We start from the raw sequence: 23,505 nt of genomic DNA on the forward strand, positions 1-23,505 counted from the left end.
AGCAGAATGCTTAAAATTCCAAATTACACAAAGAGACTCAAGTTATTGGAGAATCTCTTAGCTTTCCAAGTGGCAAGATTAGATATTTTGGGATTTTTAACTATTAAACAATGTTTTTAGAAGCATAGTTTAGTAGCTTATCAGGCTAGGATCCTGTTGTAATGAAGATAAGTTGACATTTTTATACATATATATAAATAAGTACAAAATGAGAATAATAACATTTTTTAAAAAGACAATTTTTTATGAGAATAAATAAATAGTTGGACTGATGATGAATTTGGTGAGTCATGAGACAGTGCACTTCATGTGAAAAGAGTCACTACCAAAATAAATGTTTGAGTAAGAAATAATTGATGGTGCCTATACTAAAATTGTTGAGCTCTGGTCTCAAGATTTTAGATGTAGCTGTGACATTGGCATTTATGTGCACATATGTGTGTGCATGCTGGTATTCTTGGTGCCTAAATGTTCACTTCCACCTTATAGATTTACCCGATTAGTGTCTATTCCTCCCATTTAGTATAATGGAAAAGATGAAATGGAGGGCTAGAGCATTCTTGATTGCAGCCCTGGAGCTTTGGAATAAGCTGAAGACCTTGTTGTGCCCTTGGTGATGATTTGAGGATCTTCGTTTGGGATGTTTCTGTCTAGGCAATATCATGATACCTCCAGTTGATTCATTAATGTACAAATGAGTATATTTGAGTGTGTGGGTTATGATTGTGCTATGAGTTGGTAGGAATGTTATTTATTTATTTATTTTATTGTAAGACACTAGTATTTAAGTTTTTAATAAATGAAATTAATCAGGACATGCACTTCACTATTTCAGGGTGAACACATTTGGATATTATTGGATGGTCCTGTGGATGCTATCTGGATTGAAAACCTGAACTCTGTTCTAGATGACAATAAAACACTAACCCTGGCTAACGGAGATCGCATTCCAATGGCCCCAAATTGCAAAATTGTCTTTGAACCTCACAATATTGACAATGCTTCTCCAGCAACTGTCTCCCGAAATGGTATGGTCTTTATGAGCTCCTCAGTTCTGGACTGGAGGCCCATCTTAAAAGCTTGGCTTCAGACTCTTCCATCCAAGCATCATGACATGCTGTGGAACTGTTTTAACAGCATCTTCCAGGTACAGAAATAAATTTTTCGCTGATGACATTTTTTTTTACATCTATTGTTAATAGGACTTTATTATTTTCTTATAGTTCGTATGTAAATATTTTTAATGAGATCGCCTTTCTACTGTTTTGGTGATATTAAGACAACTGTTTTGGTGATATTAAGACACTAGGAAAAAAGGCCCGTTTCAAACACAAATGAAACGGGCGCTAGCAAGGTTTGCATCGGAGTGTGTATGTTTTTCAGAGTGTGTGCAAGAGTGAGTGTGTGATAGAGAGAGAGTGAATGTGTGAGTGTGTGTGTGTGACAGACAGAGTGAGACTGGGTGCGAGTGTGTCTGTGTGAGAGAGAGTGTGTGTGTAAGAGTGAGAGTGTGTGCCAGGGCCCCCCTCCCTCTCAGTCCCAGGGTTTTTCTCCCCCCGTCCCTGTCAGTTCCAGGGTGGCCATCCCCCCTCCCAGTTCCAGGGTGGCCGTCCCGCCCTCCCTGTCCCCCAGTTCCAGGGTGGCCCCCCTCCTTCCCCCCTCCCTCCCAGTTCCAGGGTGGTCCCTCTCCCTCCCTGACTCCCAGTTCTAGAGTCAGCCTACCTCCCTCCCTACCTCCCAATTCCAGAGTGGCCCCCCTCCCTCCCTCCCTCCCTCCCTCCCAGTTCCGGCCCCCCTCCCAGTTCCAGGGTCGGCCCCCTCCCCCCTCCCACCCAGTTCCAGGGTCCCCCTCCCCCTTCTCCTCTCCCTGCCAGTTCTAGGGCGTCCCTCCCTCCCTCCGTCGGGCTCTGAGAGGCAGCGTGGTGTAGCAGGCAAAGTTACCTTTGAAATGTAGTTCTTTTGAAGTTCAGTGAAGCCACAGTCAGCTTCCGAACGTTGGAGGAGGTGTCCTGTGGTCTGATTACCCGCCCTCGACGTCATAACATTGTGATGCGAGGGCGGGGCACAGACAGATGGCCAGAGACGGAAGTCTACACCATGACGAAACCACGAACCCTGGTCCCTGCACTGAAGCCACGGAGTGAGCTTCAGAACATTGGAGTTGCGAATTATGTCAGGGGTGGGTGGAGCTGAGGGCGGGGCACCCTACGAACACTACAGAGGGGGCTTCAGGGGCAGGCTTCAGGGGGGCTTCAGTCTGGCATGGAGTGAGCTTCAGAGGTGGGAATTATTTATAAAGATTGATTCACTGGAGTACACCTCTGCATGACAGTGCAAGATATCCCTTGAATCATGCAGCCTGAAAAAATATAGCATTGTCTACCAAATACTGTCCTCATAATCCTTGTTTTTCGGCACAGTTCTAGTAATAATTTTGGTCCTGGAGAAAGATGGATTCTTCTACAGACTGTGGTGCTTTTTTTGGCAGATGAACAGAAGAATTAACTTGCGGGCCTTTTTAATAAGGGGCAATGAAATCTGAGCTTAGTGTTTTCTAACATAGGACTATTCCACGCACTAAGCCCAGATTTACCGTGGCATTCAAATTGGCCATTTTTTTTTGCAGCTTGTGCGCTAATGTTCCCATTAGCATACGGCACAGCAACTGTGAAAAAATAACACAGAAGCACTAACTGCCTCCTATTTAGGAGGTGCTAAGTGCCCCTGTGTTAACCCAGTATTATCCAGTTAGCACACAGGAATGCCCACTCTCCATCCCCTCAAAAAACATATTACAAAATAGCTAACATGCGCTTAGCATGTGGAAACAGGGAAATTACCACATAATGATTTAATGCATTTTTCAGTAAGCCTTTTCTCACTTGCTAACCACATGTTACTGTTTAACGTCCTTTAGTAAAAGGGCCCCTGAGTATGAAGCCAGACTTAGGAAACTATGGGGGTCTTTTACTGAAGCTTAGCTTGAGTTATCTGCAGCAGGGCCCATAGAAATAAAATGGGCCCTGCTGCAGATAGCTTGAGCTAAACTTTAGTAAAAGACCCCCTATTTCAGCCCCTTCATCAAATGAGCAGTACCATGAAAATCATTATTGATCTTTATGGTCTTCCATCCTGGTTCATTCTTTTTGGATTTTACATCTCTTTCTTGTCCTTCAGTTTCCAGTTATATTCTTTCCATGTTTGCTTACAGACATATCTACAAGGTGTACTTATTGCTGTAAACTTATAACAATAACATGACTCTTTTTTTTCAGCAAGTACAAGAGCACATACCATGTTAGCTTTCAATTATATTTAAGAGGAATTCTGTACAATTTGCTGACATGCACAACAAGTTCATAATATCTGAAGTAGAAAGCCAGTGCAACATTTCACTGAGGAGGATGCTGTGATATGAGGACATAGGAGGCATATAAACAGATGCTGGCACTAACACGGATCTGTAAAATGAAATATGAAACAAGACCAATTTTAGATAATCCTCATAGATTTGGGCTGGTACATTAAATTGTATAACGTTTTAAAATTCCTAAATCACCTTTTAGAAATAATTATTTTTTAAAATAAATTTCTAGAATACATTTGAGGTCTTAGAAATGATTTTTATGCCTTGATATTAAATTATTTCCCTCTCCCCACCCCCTTTTTCCCCGTAGTCTTCCTTGGGAACTTGGTCTGGTAGACATGGTCATATATATGCACATTTGTATGTACTCGGAGCCAAATTCTATAAATGGCGGTAAGCGCTTAGTGCTGGGTTCTGCGCCTAACTTTTTAGGTGCAAGGGGATTTATACCAACTGAAATCTGGTGTAAATCCTTGAGCCTAAACTAGGCGCTGATCAATCATATTCTGTAACAGTGCATGCAAATTCTTGGAAGATTCATGACCCACCTATGTCCCTCCCATGGCCGAGCCCTCTTTTCAAATCCACATGTAAGAATTTACACACAGATCTTTACAGAATAGCACCTAGCAAGATGTGCAAGTAAATTCTAATTGATGCCAGTTATCGCCAATAATTGATTATTATCACCCAATTATCAGTGCTAATTGGTTGTTTATTCAATTAAATTACATGCAGAAATTGGGTACGCGCCCAAATTTCTGCACACAGTTTTGAGCACCATATATAGACTCTGAGGGTTAATGAGTTTCTGATGTTCTATTTGGTTTAGTTTAATGGGGATTCTTGCCTTGCCCTTCCCCTTTGGTTTACCTCTCAGAATGAGGCAGATACAAGGATCTTGCATTCTCAGTGGCCTGTTTCACTCAGAGCTTGTGAGATGCTGGACTTTGTCTTGGTGGATAGATCAATATGATAAAAAGAATTGCTTTTTAAATTCCTCCTGTGCAAATTGTCCTCCCCACAGATGCATCCTAACTGGACTGGGAAGCCCATGTAGATGAATTTCACATGGCCTTCAGTCTACTCAGGAGATGCATCATCAGATAAATTTCCTCAATATCAGGGCTGTATGGAATGCTCTAAGGTTTTTGTAGGTTGACAACAAAAACAATCCTAGTCCAGTCCAACAGCAAGTAACCATGTACTATATCCTCAAGCAAGGAGGAACAGGGTTTTAACCTCCTATGTTGAGAGCCATGTGCTTCAACCCATGAGTAGTCCTTGGACTTAGGGGTGGTGAAAATGATTATTCACTTGCAGTGGACCTTTTTGTTTCTCCTCACAACAAAAAAGTACATCAGTTTAGCTCCAAGATGGGGACGGATGGCAAATTAGTTTTGGATATCTTCATCCTGGATTCAGGGGAGGGTCTTCCATGTACATCTCCTGCAATTCTATTCTTAGTGAAGACTCTCCTAAAATTCAAGATAGGTCTGGTTTCCTATCCTTCAGGAATTATCCATGAAGTGACTCATCAGACTTGGGCATTCTACAGCTTTGATCACACAGGCTCAAAGGACAGTGTTGTGACCCAACATCGAGTCCTGTCTCTCACAGCTTGGATGTTGAGAGGGTAATCTAGGCTACCCTGAATCTGCATGGTAGCATATCACATAGCCTCCTGGCATCTACAAAAGAATCTACTTGATGGTCTTATGGTTTTAAGTGGAGGAGGTTTGCTGTCTGGCTTCTTCCCGTCCCACACAAAAAACTTTAATACCTTCTCCATCTCTCTGTGTGAAGTTTTAAAGACTAGCTGCAGAACAAAATGCAAAAACATAGCATCCGCAAGATACAGATAACCATAAAAAGAAGAACACAAAAACAAATACTGCAGGAAGCTGAAAGAGTCAAAGAAAGAAAACAGGATGACAAAAGCATGAACTGAATTAAAAATAGCTAAAGAGTTAAAGCGAGGTGACCAGTCTTTTTTTTCAGGTATAATGGGGGTAGGAGGAAGGTCAGAGGTGGAAATGTGAGACTCAAAGATGCTGAGGGCCAATATGTGGAAAGTAATGAAGAAAATCAGGATTGCTCAACAAATACTTCTTTTCAGGGTTCACGGGGGAAAAAACCCTGGAGAAAAACAATGGATGAGAAAAAACATGGATGATTGACAAAGATAGAAATAGATACCGCACAGTTTATGGAAGAAAGTGTTTGTTTCTGAACAACTTGTAAAACTGAAAGTGGACAAAGCCATGGGACCTGAAGAGATATATCCCAGGATACTGAGGGAGTCCAAGAGATTTTAATACATCTTTGGAGATAGGCTGATGAGGTCCCTCTTCCCAAAAGTGGTAACAGAGAAGAGTCAGGGAATTACAGACCAGTAAGCCTTACCCTGAAGGTGGGAAAGATAAAATGGAAACACCCTCTGAAGCAAAAAAAGGGTGAATTTTCTATAACTTGATGGGTTGCAAATCCAAGGCAATATGTCTATACCAAAGGTAGATTATGCTAGTCAAATCTGATGGGGTTTTTTGAGGACATGCGTTGGATGCAGTCTACTTAGATTTCAGCAAAGCCTTTGATAATGTTCCTCATAGGTTGCTCATGATTAAACTGAGCAGCTTGAAGATAGGACCCAAGATAGTAAATTGGATCAGAGGGCTACAGAGGGTGGTGGGGAATGAAATTCACTCAGGAGAAAGAAAGGTGAGTAGTGTAGCTTTGTGGGTAGTGTAGCTTAGTGGGTACAGCAGACTTTGATTCTGGGGAACTGGGTTTGATTCCCACTGCAGCTCCTTGTGACTCTGGGTAAGTCACTTAACCCTCATAAGTACTGCCATACTGGAACAGATGAAAGGTCCATCAAGCCCAGCATCCTGTTTCCAACAGTGGCCAATCCAGGTCATAAGTACTTGGCAAGATCCCAAAACAGTACAGTACATTTTATGCTGCTTATTCTAGAAATAAGCAGTGGATTTTCCCCAAGTCCATTTTAATAATGGTCTATGGACTTTTCCTTTAGGGAGCCATTCAAACATGTTTTAAACCCAGCTAAGCTAACCGCTTTTACTACATTCTCTGGCAACAAATTCCAGAGTTTAATTATACATTGAGTGAAGAAATATTTTCTCCGATTCATTTTAAATTTACTGTTTTGTAGCTTCATTGCATGCCCCCTAGTCCTAGTATTTCTGGAAAGAGTAAACAAACGATTCACGTCTACCCGTTCTACTCCACTCATTATTTTATAGACTCTACCATATCTCCCCTCAACCGTCTTTTCTCCAAGCTGAAGAGCCCTAGCCGCTTTAGCCTTTCCTCATATGGAAGTCATCCCATCCCCTTTATCATTTTCATTGCCCTTCTGTGTACCTCTTCTAATTCCACTATATCTTTTTTGAGATGTGGTGACCAGAATTGAACACAATATTTGAGGTTTGGTAGCACCATGGAGTGATACAAAGGCATTATAATATTCTCATTTTTGTTTTTCATTCCTTTCCTAATAATACCTAACATTCTATTTGCTTTCTTAGCCGCAGCCGCACACTGAGAGAGGTTTTCAAGGTTTCATCAACGATGACACCTAGATCCTTTTCCCGGTCGATGACTCCTAATGTGGAACCTTGCATTACATAACTGTAATTTGGGTTCCTCTTTCCCACATGCATCACTTTGCACTTGCTCACATTAAACATCATCTGCCATTGAGATGCCCAGTCTCCCAGTCTCGTAAGGTCCTCTTTTAATTTTTCACAATCCTCTTGCGATTTAACAACTTCAAATAACTTTGTGTCTTCAGCAAATTTAATTACCTCACTAGTTACTCCCATCTATATATCATTTATAAATATGTTAAAAAGCAGTAGTCCCAGCACAGACCCCTGGGGAACTTCACTATCTACCCTTCTCCATTGAGAATACTGACTATTTAAGACTACTGTCTTTTTTCTATCTTTTAACCAGTTTTTAATCCACAATAGGACACTACCTCCTATTCCATGACTCTCTAATTTCCTCTGGAGTCTTTCATGAGGTACTTTGTCAAACGTCTTTTGAAATCCAGATACACAATATTGACTGGCTCACCTTTATCCACATGTTTGTTCACCCCTTAAAAGAAATGTAATAGATTGGTGAGGCAAGATTTCTCTTCACTAAATAAATGCTGACTTTGACTCATTTATCCATGCTTTTGAATATGCTCATTAATTTTGTTCTTTATAATAGTCTCTACTATTTTACTCAGCACTGATGTCAGGCTCACCGGTCTATAATTTCCTGGATCTCCTCTGGAACCTTTTTTAAAAATCGGCTTTACATTGGCCACTCTCCAATCTTCCGGAACCATGCTTTATTTTAAAGATAAATTACATATTACTAACAATAGTTCCACAAGTTCTCAATTCTATCAGTACTCGAGGATGAATACCGTCTGGTCCAGGAGATTTGCTACTCTTCTTTTTGTCAAATTGCGCAATTACATCCTCCAGGTTTATAGAGATTTCATTCAGTTTCTCCAACTTGTCAGCTTTGAATACCATTTCTGGCACCGGTATCTCTCCCAAATCATCCTCAGTGAAGATCGAAGCAAAGAATTCATTTAATCTCGCCGCTATGGCTTTGTCTTCCCTCAGTGCCCCTTTTACCCCTCGGTCATCTTGCAGTCTAACCAATTCTTTTGCGGCTTCTTGCTTTTAATATACCTTAAAAAAAAATGCTATTATATGTTTTTGCCTCCTACGCAATTTTTTTTCAGTCTCTCTCTTGCCTTCCTTATCAGCATTTTGCATTTGACTTTCTATTCCTTATGCTGTTTCTTATTATTTTCAGTTGGTTCCTTCTTCCATTTTCGAAAGGATTTTCTTTTAGCTCTAATAGCTTTCTTCACCTCACTTTTTAACCATGCCGGCTGTCGTTTGGTCTTCCTTCTTTCTTTTTTTATACACAGAATATATTTGGCCAGGGCTTCCAGGATGGTATTTTTGTCATCATCCTTGGTGACTTGGAACATTGAATTCCCCAGATGTTCTCGTAAATCTGGTGAATAGGTATTCTGACAGATGGCTTAGCCAGAGCCTAGTTCTTCCCAGCTGAAAATCTCCTGTACGTGCAGATGGTGATGACAAGGTTTGAACAAGGTGGTGTGCCTGTTCTCCAAGACGCACATTTTGTATACATCTACACTTGGTCTCCACAATCTGTTAAGGCAGACATCACCTATTATCACCCATCCCAAGGGAAGTTGTTATGGCATATGGGGCATTGGGTGGACTTGCACGTATGTGAAGAGCAGGATAGTGCTTGTTTTCAAAGTTCAGACTGGCTACCTGGACTTGGAAACATGTGACCACATTTCCACAGTATGGCTTGTTTACCTATTCTCAAGCATTCTGTAATTTTCCTTGGCTCTGAAAATAAGCTTTAGCTTAATAAAAAGGGGGGCTTGTTGTGGCAGAGCTTTGAGGCTCATATGTGGGTGGATGCATCGTGCAGAAAAGCCTTGTTCCTGGTCATAAGGAGACTTCGGGCTTTCACTGCAACGGGTCTCCTGGCTGATGAGATAAGGGCCTGAAATTCCTGACCAGTGATGTTGTATGTATAGTGTATTATTGCTTCTTTTTCTGGTCTAAGAACTCTTAGCATTGCTTAGATGTAGAGACCAGTGATGTAATGATTGTTTATAGATAGGTATTGTTTCTTTTTAGTTATATAGCTAATCATTGTGCGTATATAGCTAATCATTGTAGATATCTTAATCATTGTAGATTTTAGCACCTCTAATAAAGGTCTCATTTACCTAATACGAATCCAAAAGAATGCACAGTAATTATTGAATAGTCTGTGACAGTGAGACAGGCTGTAAATCCATAGCAGAACAGTGCCTTTTCTGGTTTCTCTTTTGGATATACTTTAGCTACACATATCTTGGTGCATGATCTTCCATTGCAGCCTTTTCCACACACTCATGTACAGTTTGAAGTACTGTTTGGTGGCGACGCTTGCTCTGCCTCCTTCTCCCCACCCAGATTAATCTCATGAATCCATCTACCTTACATATACTGAAGAGAAAATGACATTGACCCAGAATCTATCTTCCACCTTACCCTCTTCTCTTTATCACCTGTCTCTACCTACCTACCCATCCATTTACTACCCATCCATCCTTCTATTATGTTATACTTAATTTCCTACTTTACATAACAAAATTCTGTGTTACCTATTACTATGTAAGCTGCATTGAGCCTGCTTTTAGTGGGAAAGTGCGGGATACAAATATAATAAATAAATAAATAAATAATTAAATGCCTTGACTCAGAGGCTAGGGTTCCAGGATAAGCTCAGACAGGACAAGAACTAAAGCTAAAGGTAATGGGCAAGATGGATGCAGAACTCAAGGCAGGCCACACAGACAAACAACAGAACTAAGGCAGAAAGCTAAAAGGCTAACGGGTAGCCACAAGGTCACACAAACACACAACAGAACTCTAGACAAGAACAAACAGAAGTGCCAAAGGCACACCAACTAGAAACAAGGCAAGGTAGAAATGCAAACTGCATACAAACTGACGTGAAGACCTTTGGTGTTGCAAAGGCAAACTAGAAAGTTCCCAGTTGGTTAATAAAGGCAATCTCACAGCTGAGATCACCAGTAAGGGTGAGGCATAGTACCAAAAATCCCAAGCAAGTCTGTAAGGCTGGAAGATCCGGACCGGACTGGAATGACTTCTGGAACATGCTTGAGAAACAGGAACAAGACAGTCCATAGCAACCACCGGGTCCGACCACCAGGGGGCAAAGTGAGCACAGACATGGAAAATAGTCACAATCGTGACAGTAACGTGGAGGGCCATAATCAAATGGGGCCAGCCATCTATAAGGGTGGCCATCTCTAACGCCGGCCCCGTCAAGCAGCGTACCCAACTGTATTATCGAAACAAGATGGCCAGCCATCTTTCGTTTTGATAATACGGTCGGGGCTGGCCAAATCTCAATATTTGGCCTGCCCTTAGAGATCGCCGGCGTTAGAGATGGCCGCCATTGGTTTTCGCTGATAATGGAAACTAATGGCAGCCATCTCAAACCCAGCCAAATCCAAGGCATTTGGTTGTGGGAGGAGCCAGCATTTATAGTGCACAGGTCCCCCTCACATGCCAGGACACCAGTGCTCACCTCTCCCTACCAACTTGGTGAAACACAGCAGCAACATACAGAAGCTGACACTCTCCCACCACCGACAAACAATGTGGTCACACATAGCAGAGCCACACTGCAAGCACTCTCTGACCCACTACAAACTCTCCTGCCACACCCTCTAGCCACTCACTCTCCAAGCAGCAATCGACAGTCAATGGCGCCTATGACCGAGGGGAAGCGAGCTACAACGTAGAAGTCAGCCATGTTGTTCTGCAGGGCCTTGCGGGTGGTGGAGAAGGTGATGTACTCAGAGGTGTGGGTAAGGAAGGCATCAAGGAACTGGGTGAGGCAGTTAGAAATGGAAGCCTTGGTGAGACCTGTGTTCACAGATAGGACAGACTGGAAACTCCCAGTGGCCAGAAAAGATAGAGAAGCAGTGATCTTTAGGTGCACAGGGATGGGGTTGTTCCTACAGGTCCTGGGCTGCAGGAGGAGTTTGAGCTGGTCACAAAGGTGCTGAATGGCAGCCCTATCAAAATGATACCTAGTGAGACATTGCAGGTCAGTAAGGTCTAGGAAACTGCTACGGGACCTGAAAACTCTGGGGCGTGAGTACCTCCTGCGGTGCCTCCCCTCTTTCTCCAACATGTAAGCCACCTGTGCATTTAGTGCCTCCATTTCCCCACACTAGAGGTGTAATGCAGTGCCACCAGTGCTCACCTCTCCCTACCAACTTGGTGAAACACAGCAGCAACAAACAGAAGCTGACATTCACTCTCCCACCACCGACAAACAATGCGGTCATACACAGCAGAGCCACACTGCAAGCACTCTCTGACCCACTACAAACTCTCCTGCCACACCCTCTAGCCACTCACTCTCTAAGCAGCAATCGACAGTCTTCACAAACACGCTGCAGCAGTACAAAGGACAAAGAGACAAACAGAGATTACAAACAGGTAAGGGAATGAATTATGAACTTGGGGACAGTGAATGGAGAGAGATAGGGAGAGGGGATGGGAGAGATAGAGGAAGGAGTAGTGGTGTCTGGGTTTGGGGGCTAGAAGGGGTAGGGAAAGCTGAAAAGGTAAAACACAAATGAGGTAGGTGAGGGTGAAAACGTTCCGACTACAGCACACAGACAAAAGGTAGCAGGCACTCAACAAACTCTCAGCTTTCTCTCCCAACAACGCTCTCGCCACTCTCCAACTGCACAAAATCGCTAATGGGTCTAAAGATGACTTCCCCCTTACCCTGGTCACTTTTATTTCAGGTCTAACTAAGGACGCCCATGCTTCGATCCATGCAAAACCATTTCACAAGCCGTTATACGCTGGGGGCGCCCATCTCATAATGCCGCCCATAACATGCCCCCAACACGCCCCCCTGTGGGGACGACCATAGATGGGCATCCTCGCGCTGAGAACGCCCTTATGGCCTGGTTTCGATTATTGGATTTGGGTGACCTTCTTTCACGGGGACGCCCATGTGCCCTTTGTGTCGCTTTTTGAACGCCCTTTTCTTTCGAAAATGAGCCTGAAAGTTTCCCAACAGTAGAGCGGTGCTTCACATCCATCTGAAGTTCCTTCCTAAGGTGGTGGTGTATTTCCATCTTAGCTAATTAATCATCCTTCTGATATTTTGCCCTAGGCCACACACATAATATCCCTAGGCCTGACCGCATGCGTTTATGCTGACAACATCCAAGTGCTCATCCCTTTAGACACCTGTTCTTCTGTTGATATTTCTATTGTCAATCACAAACTCACTCAAATTTCAAACTGGCTCAAGGAACATAAATTGACTCTAAATCCAACCAAGTCCAAAATCATAATTTTTCATCATAAAATGAGTCCTGCTTTATCCACACCAATTTTCCTTGCAAATATTCCTGTGCCCCAAGTTGACACTGTCTGCATCCTTGGAATATTTGTAGATTTCAATTTATCATTTCTCCCACAGATCTCTCAGGTAGTTAGATGCTCTTTTTACAAGTTATGACTCATTCGCTATATCCACTCTACGATTCTCCCGGTTCATTCGTTAATTCATTGGTTATTTCACAATTAGATTATTGTAATTCCCTGTACAAAAACCTCTTAGTCAAGGATATATCGTGCCTACAGATTATTCATTGCCATCCATCTGATTTTGAATTCATATAAGTATGACCATGTCACCCCTTATCTTAAAGAAGGTCATTGGCTTTCTATTACTCATCACATCGCCTACAAAATCCTACTGCTTGTTTTCAAAACCCTGAATGCTGGACTACCCCTTTATGTCTTCCGTTACCTTATTCCTTAGAGTCTGGCATGCACACCTAGATCTACACAACACATAGTGGTACCCAGCCACCGAGAAGTAACCCATGAGCACATTAGACATGTTATCTTTAGTGTATAAGGGCCCCAACTTTGGAATTGTCTCCCCTTCTCTCTCCATCCACAGACATCACTTGACAAATTTAAAACAGATCTTAAGACCCACCTTTTCAAAGACCCATACCATTAATGTTTGCATATGTTTCTAAGTAGTCTCCCAGAATGAACCTTGAAAATACTATAGCACTCCCTCCTGTTCTTCCCTCTCCCTCCATCCTATCTATTATTGTAGTTCTACCCTCTACCCTGAAAATCATGTTTAACCCCCCTCTATTTGCTTTCTTATTTCTTTCTCTATTTTAGTTTGTAAGCCGCCCTGAAGGCGGGATAGTAAACTAATAATAAAGTTGAAACTTGAAACAAATATGTACTGCACACTTTGGATTACAAATTAGCTTTGGCAGACTACAACCCTTAGAAATTCCAGCCAGAGTTTTTTGCTTCATTTGATCCCAATTAGCCTGGATCTGCCATTGCCAAATGTACACTATTCAGTTTGCTAGCAGACTGCATCACCTTCACTTATTCTCAAACAGGCCTGATCTTAGAGGGTCTCATCAAGTGCCATGGCTGTCTCCTTAGCCCATGTGTGGACATTTTTAGACCTGTGACATGGCCATTGGTCCATGCATTCACATCACATTATTGTTTGGAATTGAGTATTCCTTATGCAACAGTAGGTTTGATCAGTCTCAGGTTTTGCATCCAATTCCATCCCCTTAGGACTCATTTACTTGATTTTCAAGGTTGCTTTCATAAAAAAAGGAGACAGCTAAAAAAAAAAAAAGGATTGTTACTGACTTCTTCCTAATGTTAAACAGGAAAGGAAAGACGAGGTATATTCCCTGGAGCCCTCAAACTTACCATCCTCTACATTGGACCGGTTCTTACAGTGTTTGGCACCAGAAGAGGCTGGTTCTGGAGCAGTCCACTTCCAGAGACAAGAGGACTAGTGAAGTTTCTTGAGTCAGAACATTTGTTGAGGCTAGAACAGAGGGATCCCTGAACACAGCCGCTGCCTTTGGTCCAATGATTGATCCCTGCTGTGTTGGTGGCACTGAAAGGTGGAATCCCTGGTGCAGCATGAAGGGGAAACATCAGTGTGGCACCCAAGGAAGCTAAGGAGCCACAGGGAGTGTCAGGGCACAGTGAGCTTAGGTTGGAAGGTGAATTGCCAGTGGCTGGGAGCAGTGTGAGCTTGTCTTCTCCACTTTTTCTGTCTGTTGTGACAGGGAGATTTATAACAATTTTGAATTTTCTACCTTTCGTATTCCCTGACCTGAAGCATTCATGTTGGAATCTATCTGGAATGTAATTATCGAATTGGATCAATATTGTTTAATGAGTAATACAAGATTTGGAGAAAAAGTTTTATAATAATGAGTCTGATATAAAAACTATTTCAGCCAATGTAGTAAAAGTGGAAGAAACTTTGATTAATGTGAAAGCTGTTGAATCTGCAGGAGTTAAAGAGAATGCAATTCTTAAAGCTAAAGTAGATGCCTTTGAAAATACAACAAGAAGCTGCAATTTAAGGATACTTAATTTTCCTTGACTAACAACTGTATCAGCAAAAGATTTATTTGTTAAATATTTAGAAGAAGTCTTGAATGTGTCACCAGAGCTTCTACCTCCCTTAGTAAAGATTTTCTATTTACTACCCTTCAAGCGAGTTGAGGATGGAACCCATAAGTACATAAGTACATAAGTAGTGCCATACTGGGAAAGACCAAAGGTCCATTTAGCCCAGCATCCTGTCACCGACAGTGGCCAATCCAGGTCAAGGGCACCTGGCACGCTCCCCAAACGTAAAAACATTCCAGACAAGTTATACCTAAAAATGCGGAATTTTTCCAAGTCCATTTAATAGCGGTCTATGGACTTGTCCTTTAGGAATCTATCTAACCCCTTTTTAAACTCCGTCAAGCTAACCGCCCGTACCACGTTCTCCGGCAACGAATTCCAGAGTCTAATTACACGTTGGGTGAAGAAAAATTTTCTCCGATTCGTTTTAAATTTACCACACTGTAGCTTCAACTCATGCCCTCTAGTCCTAGTATTTTTGGATAGCATGAACAGTCGCTTCACATCCACCCGATCCATTCCACTCATTATTTTATACACTTCTATCATATCTCCCCTCAGCCGTCTCTTCTCCAAGCTGAAAAGCCCTAGCCTTCTCAGCCTCTCTTCATAGGAAAGTCGTCCCATCCCCACTATCATTTTCGTCGCCCTTCGCTGTACCTTTTCCAATTCTACTATATCTTTTTTGAGATACGGAGACCAGTACTGAACACAATACTCCAGGTGCGGTCGCACCATGGAGCGATACAACGGCATTATAACATCCGCACACCTGGACTCCATACCCTTCCTAATAACACCCAACATTCTATTCGCTTTCCTAGCCGCAGCAGCACACTGAGCAGAAGGTTTCAGCGTATCATCGACGACGACACCCAGATCCCTTTCTTGATCCGTAACTCCTAACGCGGAACCTTGCAAGACGTAGCTATAATTCGGGTTCCTCTTACCCACATGCATCACTTTGCACTTGTCAACATTGAACTTCATCTGCCACTTGCACGCCCATTCTCCCAGTCTCGCAAGGTCCTCCTGTAATCGTTCACATTCCTCCTGCGACTTGACGACCCTGAATAATTTTGTGTCATCGGCGAATTTAATTACCTCACTAGTTATTCCCATCTCTAGGTCATTTATAAATACATTAAAAAGCAACGGACCCAGCACAGACCCCTGCGGGACCCCACTAACTACCCTCCTCCACTGAGAATACTGGCCACGCAATCCTACTCTCTGCTTCCTATCTTTCAACCAGTTCTTAATCCATAATAATACCCTACCTCCGATTCCATGGCTCTGCAATTTCTTCAGGAGTCTTTCGTGCGGCACTTTGTCAAACGCCTTCTGAAAATCCAGATATACAATATCAACCGGCTCCCCATTGTCCACATGTTTGCTTACCCCCTCAAAAAAATGCATTAGATTGGTGAGGCAAGACTTCCCTTCACTAAATCCGTGCTGACTTTGTCTCATCAGTCCATGTTTTTGTATATGCTCTGCAATTTTATTCTTAATAATAGCCTCCACCATCTTGCCCGGCACCGACGTCAGACTCACCGGTCTATAATTTCCCGGATCTCCTCTGGAACCCTTCTTAAAAATCGGAGTAACATTGGCTACCCTCCAGTCTTCCGGTACTACACTCGATTTTAGGGACAGATTGCATATTTCTAACAGTAGCTCCGCAAGTTCATTTTTTAGTTCTATTAATACTCTGGGATGAATACCATCAGGTCCCGGTGATTTACTACTCTTCAGCTTGCTGAACTGACCCATTACATCCTCCAAGGTTACAGAGAATTTGTTTAGTTTCTCCGACTCCCCCGCTTCAAATATTCTTTCCGGCACCGGTGTCCCCCCCAAATCCTCCTCGGTGAAGACCGAAGCAAAGAATTCATTTAATTTCTCCGCTACGGCTTTGTCCTCCTTGATCGCCCCTTTAACACCATTTTTGTCCAGCTGCCCAACCGACTCTTTGGCCGGTTTCCTGCTTTTAATGTATCTAAAAAAATTTTTACTATGTATTTTTGCTTCCAACGCTAATTTCTTCTCAAAGTCCTTTTTTGCCCTCCTTATCTCCTCTTTGCATTTGGCTTGGCATTCCTTATGATCTATCCTGTTACTTTCAGTTGGTTCTCTTCTCCACTTTCTGAAGGATTGTTTTTTGGCTCTAATGATTTCCTTTATCTTACTGTTTAGCCACGCCGGCTGACGTTTAGTCTTTTTTCCCTTTTTTCTAATACGTGGAATATATTTGTCCTGAACGGATTCAAAGTATGGAACCATTAGATGTTTCTACTTTACTTGAGACTGAGGCTGAGGTGGCTCAGCCGACCGCTCTTTTTTTGGTTACCTTCACACTGGTTTCAGACAAAGACTGAGTTTTGCGACTGTATTTTGAGAATCATAAGTACATAAGTACATAAGTAGTGCCATACTGGGAAAGACCAAAGGTCCATCTAGCCCAGCATCCTGTCACCGACAGTGGCCAATCCAGGTCAAGGGCACCTGGCACGCTCCCCAAACGTAAAAACATTCCAGACAAGTTATACCTAAAAATGAGGAATTTTTCCAGTCCATTTAATAGCGGTCTATGGACTTGTCCGTTAGGAATCTATCTAACCCCTTTTTAAACTCCGTCAAGCTAACCGCCCGTACCACGTTCTCCGGCAATGAATTCCAGAGTCTAATTACACGTTGGGTGAAGAAAAATTTTCTCCGATTCGTTTTAAATTTACCACACTGTAGCTTCAACTCATGCCCTCTAGTCCTAGTATTTTTGGATAGCGTGAACAGTCGCTTCACATCCACCCGATCCATTCCACTCATTATTTTATACACTTCTATCATATCTCCCCTCAGCCGTCTCTTCTCCAAGCTGAAAAGCCCTAGCCTTCTCAGCCTCTCTTCATAGGAAAGTCGTCCCATCCCCACTATCATTTTCGTCGCCCTTCGCTGTACCTTTTCCAATTCTACTATATCTTTTTTGAGATACGGAGACCAGTACTGAACACAATACTCCAGGTGCGGTCGCACCATGGAGCGATACAACGGCATTATAACATCCGCACACCTGGACTCCATACCCTTCTTAATAACACCCAACATTCTATTCGCTTTCCTAGCCGCAGCAGCACACTGAGCAGAAGGTTTCAGCGTATCATCGACGACGACACCCAGATCCCTTTCTTGATCCGTAACTCCTAACGCGGAACCTTGTAAGACGTAGCTATAATTCGGGTTCCTCTTACCCACATGCATCACTTTGCACTTGTCAACATTGAACTTCATCTGCCACTTGCACGCCCATTCTCCCAGTCTCGCAAGGTCCTCCTGTAATCGTTCACATTCCTCCTGCGACTTGACGACCCTGAATAATTTTGTGTCATCGGCGAATTTAATTACCTCACTAGTTATTCCCATCTCTAGGTCATTTATAAATACATTAAAAAGCATAAGAGCATAAGAGTTTTTTGAATTATAAGATTCGTATCTTTCCAGATGTTTTGTATGAAACACAAAGGAAGAGGAAACAGTTTCTTTTGATGAGACCTGCAGTTTTGCAGGTTGGAGCGTTGTTTTTCCTTAATTCCGTGTAAATGTGTGATTAAGTATAAATCACACAAATATGTATTTTTTTTTGATTCCCTGTTCAACTCTTTACATTTATTTCCTCTAGAGGGATAATTGAGGGTCAGGATAGGACCTATACTCCCATACCAATGGCAGATGATCCACATTGAATTGTCTCCTGTGTTTAGAGCTTGGTGTTAGCAATTTTATCTTTTTTTTTTATTTTCTTCATATCTTAAGGCTTGGTTCACTCCCTCATGGAAGATTAGAGAGAGTGTTTGATGATTTGCCTTGATAATAATAAGAATGTAATTTGACTTATTTCTTCTTTTTTTCTGTACAAGTGGATGCTTGGTTGGTAAAATTGTAAATTTCAATAAAAATTAAATTAAACAAAAGGTTTCTTACCAGCAAAAACACTTTTGGTACCCGTCTGTTGGCAGTGCCTTTCATTTTTTCCTCTTTTTCTGTTGAAGGCGTCCCTGTTGTGTGAACTTTCAAGCTTATCCTCGGGGATTATTTATTTATGTATTTTTTTTTTTATCAAAGTTTGTTATGTCACTCCTCGGGCTGTAAAACACAGCAGGATGGTGTACAATAAAAAATGAAGAAAAGGAAAGGGGAAAATGTACATATTTACTTTAATCAAGAATGAGAAGAACATATTACTTACCAGTAGTAGATATTCTCCTTGGACAGCAGTATATAAGACTTTACATATCTTCCCACTTCCTGTGTTGTTTCCTAAATTCAGCTATTCAGTGACTGATGCGGTCCCACATGGTGAAAAGTCATACACATGAATGATGTTGCTTCTCTAAGGGGCCCTTTTACTAAGGCGCGTAGGCGCCTACATGAGTACAATACATGTCAAATTAGAACTATCGCCTGGCTACCACATGCCCCAGGCAGTAATTCTAATTTTTACACGTGTCTGATATGTGTGGCAGAAAATAATTTTTATTTTCTACTGTGTGGCGCTAACCGGGCGGTAATCGGTAGTGTACGCACGCTGATGATTACCACCTGGTTAATGTGTGAGACCTTACCACTAAGTCAGTGGGTGGCGGTAAGGTCTCAGGTCCAAAATGGACATGTGCCAATTTTTATTTTGCTGCATGTCCATTTTTGACCCAAAAAAGAGACCTTTTTTGCAGGCATGCTGAAAACTGGACCTGTGCATGTCCAATACACGTGCCTACATCAGTACCTTAGTAAAAGGACCCCTAAGTCTTCAAGTAGTTTTAGTTAGCTAAAGAGGCTTTCCCAGCATAGGATATGTCAGATGACACCACCCAGTTGTGAGGACTTATCCTGCTGTCCACAGAGAATACCTGCTACAGAGGCCCTTTTACTAAGATGTGCTAACAAATGGGCTTAGCGCATTTTAACACTAGACATTCTCGTGCTCTAAGCCCATTTGTAGCATGTCCCTAAAATAGGGCATCTTCTTTATTTTTGCAGGTCCCATGCTAATTTTTACATTCATGTGCAAATCCTGGAAAAATATTAGTGTGAGAGCACTTACCACTTCCTATTTAGAAGTCACTGGCACTCAAAAATAGGGGCCGGGAAAAATCTGCACCAAGTGCTTTTCTATAAAAAGTATTCCAGAATGAGCACCTTTTATAAAATAGTGCTTAGTGCAGATTCCTGCGCCCAGCTTTAGACATGATGATTTTTGCCTGCTGAAACTTGGTGTGCAAGTTTGGCATCCAACCCCGATATTCTGTAACATTGCGCCAACATTTTTAAAATGCCTCTGACTCCCCCATGCCCTTCCCATGGCCATATGACACAAACAGCGGATCAAAGCATGGTGTTGGTTGTAATGTCTTTATTAATAAAATAACCTGACGTGAACCATGTTTTGCCTTCATATGGACTGCTTCACGGGTTAAAAAAAAAGAAAAACTTAGGAGAGTCAAAGCTCTCAGGGTCTCCAGCATAGTTAGGCAGAAATGTTCTCTGTAGTCTGCCTCAAGCGTGGAGGGACATTTTCGAATGGGGACGCCCATCTCTAAGGGCGCCCATTTCTAAGGACGTCCCGGCGAAGGGGCGGGGAAACTCGTATTATCGAAACAAGATGGGCGTCCATCTTTTGTTTAGATAATACGGTCGGGGACACCCAAATCTCAACATTTGGGTTGACCTTACAGATGGTTGACCTAAATGTTGAGATGGTCGACCTTAGAGATGGTCGTCCCTGGTTTTCGGCCATAATGGAAACCAAGGACGCCCATCTCAAAAACGACCAAATCCAAGCCCTTTGGTCATGGGAGGAGCCAGCATTCGTAGTGCACTGGTCCCCCTCACATGCCAGGACACCAACCGGGCACCCTAGGGGGCACTGCAGTGAACTTACCTTGGGTGCTGAGCCCCCCAACCCCCCCCCCAAACCCACTCCCCACAACTGTACACCACTACCATAGCCCTAAGGGGTGAAGGGGGACACTGACATGTGGATACAATGGGTTTCAGGTGGGTTTTGAAGGGCTCATATTTACCACCACAAGTGTAACAGGTGGGGGGGGGGGGGGGTGGGCCTGGGTCCGCCTGCCTGAAGTGCACTGCACCTACTAAAAACTGCTCCTGGGACCTGCATACTGCTGTCATGGAGCTGGGTATGACATTTGAGGCTGGCAAAAAACAAATTGGGGGTGGGGGGTGGGAGGGGGTTGGTGACCACTGGGGGGAATAAGGGGAGATCATCCCCGATTCCCTTCGGTGGTCATCTGGTCAGTTCGGGCACCTTTTCGAGGCTTGGTCGTGAAAAAATATGGACCAAGTAAAGTCGGCCAAATGCTCGTGAGGGACGCCCTTCTATTTTCCATTATTGGCCAAGGACGCTCATCTCTTAATTATGCCCTAGTCCTGCCTTCGGTACGGTGCTGACATGCCCCCGTGAACTTTGGTCATCCCCGCGATGGAAAGCAGTTGAGGGTGCCCAAAATCGGCTTTCGATTATGTCGATTTGGGCGACTCGATTTGTCGGAAGATGGGCACCCTTCTCTTTCGAAAATTCCCCTGATAGTAACATAGTAAGTGACAGCAGATAAAGGCCTGAACAGTCCATCCAGTCTGCCCAACAGTCACATTCATTATCAATTCAAGATTAAATCAACAATGAACGTGAGATTATAAACTTGATCATGGTCTTTCTTTGTTGTTTCTGGGATATAAACCATAGAAGTTGGTCCACTCTGTCCGTATGCTCCAACTAAACAGACAGATTCCTTTTGCTGTGATCCCGCTAAAACGCAATATTTGATGGGAGCAAATCTATGTATGTTTTTAAAGGACCTAATGAACAATAGTCCCATTTAAAGGCGGGAAACAAGGTCTCAAAACTATATAGCTGTTTTTTTACCCTGAAGCAGCCCATGTGAGGGGAAAAGATTCACTGAAAATCTGGCCCATTGTTTGAAGATTTGTGTGCTCTGTTTTGCTCACTGGTTGGGCATTTCTTATTACTGTTTATTCTCCATTCTCATTACCTTACATTAACTATAGCATAATGAACTTCAGTCCACTTATTTTGTTAACTTCAGCACATCCCAAGACCTTCTTTCCACTTATGTGATCTTCATATCCTACTTTGCACTATTGCTTTCTCCAAATTGTTACACATTAGAGTTGGCACTAAACTCGATCTCAGTGGCAGCCCAGGTGAAAGCTTTTACCAGTATGAGAGAGAGAGAGAGAGAGGACAAAATACATCACACTAATTTAGAGATAAGCAATTGAAACAATCAGCAGCATTTCTTCTACAATCTGTCCTTATAGTTTGCTTTGACATGTTCATCATGCAATAATCCCTTGTAATGCCCTGCAGGTTTTAAGCTGTAATAAGTAAAGCTCAGAAAATTATGTATTTTATTGAACTGAGATGAAAGAATTCAGTGAAATATAAAAATGTTTCCTAGCTGAAAGGATACATTTAGCAATCATGAATCTTAATGTACGGTGAAGGGGATGGTTTAGGCTGAGTACTGAGCAGCTGGGTTGTTAATACTGCTCATCCACCTTCTTTTGAGGAATGCCATTGCGCCGGAGATAGTGTTGGGAGAATAATTATTACTGAAACAACGAAAGGTTTAGTGCAATGAAGTTATTGTATAAAAATGCACTTTGCCCAATATAGAAATGCTTATAAAACTTTTTGAAAAGTTGTTTCTGTTTAATAAAGTCAACTAATTTCCCACATAAAATTCATGAGAATGAGAAGTTTCAGACCAGGAGCTGGAATCCAAAAGTTTACTTTCAGCCCCTAGTCTGAGGACCCTCATTTGCATATTTGTATATTGGAAATTACCTCTAAATTTGTTTTTTTTTAAATTGAAGTATTTTATAAAGGCAACATAGGCAAGTGTATATTTTTATAATATAGGATCCTGTAAGAATCCGCAGTAGTGCACAGATGTATTTACAAAAGGTTACACATGGGACAACTCCAAATAAGTTAGTTTTACCCATTCTGCCTTGGATTCTATATAAGGCGTGGTGAGTAGTGCATGTTAAATTGGGCATGCTGCCAATTTATGTGCGCTATTTAATTGAGTAACGAACCAATCAGTGAAGATAATTGGCCAATAACAACCAATTATCAGCACTAATTGGCAATAATTGGAATTTTATATATGCTTCTTTTTAGGCGTATTCTAAAAAGAGATGCACCTAAATTCTAACATGCGTAGTTGAAAAGCCATGGGAGGAGTGTGGGTATATCAGTAGCATTACTCAAATTTACGCACATTGTTACAGAATTCTGGGAAATGTGCCTACATGTAGGCGTGGGTATTTACACCAAGTTTTCAGTGGTGTAAATGACATCACCTAAATTTATACGCATTCCCCGGCCCTATGCGCTATTTTATACACCACGCTATCTTTAGGCACGTGTGAGGGAGTGGATGGTAAAGGGAAGAGTACTCCCTCACTGTTGATACAGTTCAGCCACCTTGCAGTAGATGGCGCTAGTCTGCCGAGGCTGAGCCTGAGTCAGAGTGGTGAGGCTCAGGCCAGGAGGGTGTTAAATTCCCTGGCTGAGCCAGAACAGTTCAAGGAGGCCCTGATACGTGGCACGGAAAGGTGTATACGTGTACAGACTGTGCGGTAAAGCCAGTAGTTTGCAAGCCTGCACAGTTTACTCTGGAGTAAAAGCACCCATACTTGTTGTTCACTGTAAGATAACAGGCTGCAGTAATGGTTTGATAAAACAGTTTTGTTTCACTTCCCCTTGTTCTGGCTGTATGTTTACAAGGGCCTCAGTTCACACAATTACAGTGTTATATTGAATAGCGCAAAGTGCTTTTTCGGACAAGTCTTTAGACACCATATACAGAATCTGTTCCACTGTGACCATAATGAACTTCACTTCAAAGTCAGGTGTGTGGAGCATGATCTCAGTGTCCCATCTTTACTGCTACACTCACTATAGCACTT

The 23,505-nt window shown here is 42.4% G+C and overlaps 1 protein-coding gene across 1 annotated transcript in view; it reads left to right on the top strand.

Moving 5' to 3' along the window:
- LOC115471141 (dynein heavy chain 5, axonemal-like) overlaps window positions 1-23,505 on the top strand; it is a 766,968-nt gene that overhangs the window by 328,092 nt on the left and 415,371 nt on the right. Inside the window, 1 exon segment of the mRNA XM_030204834.1 lies at window positions 836-1,147. Within this exon segment, the coding sequence (XP_030060694.1) occupies window positions 836-1,147 (312 nt within the window).

Source organism: Microcaecilia unicolor, chromosome 1 (genome assembly GCF_901765095.1).
Source record: "Microcaecilia unicolor chromosome 1, aMicUni1.1, whole genome shotgun sequence".
NCBI lineage: Eukaryota > Metazoa > Chordata > Amphibia > Gymnophiona > Siphonopidae > Microcaecilia > Microcaecilia unicolor.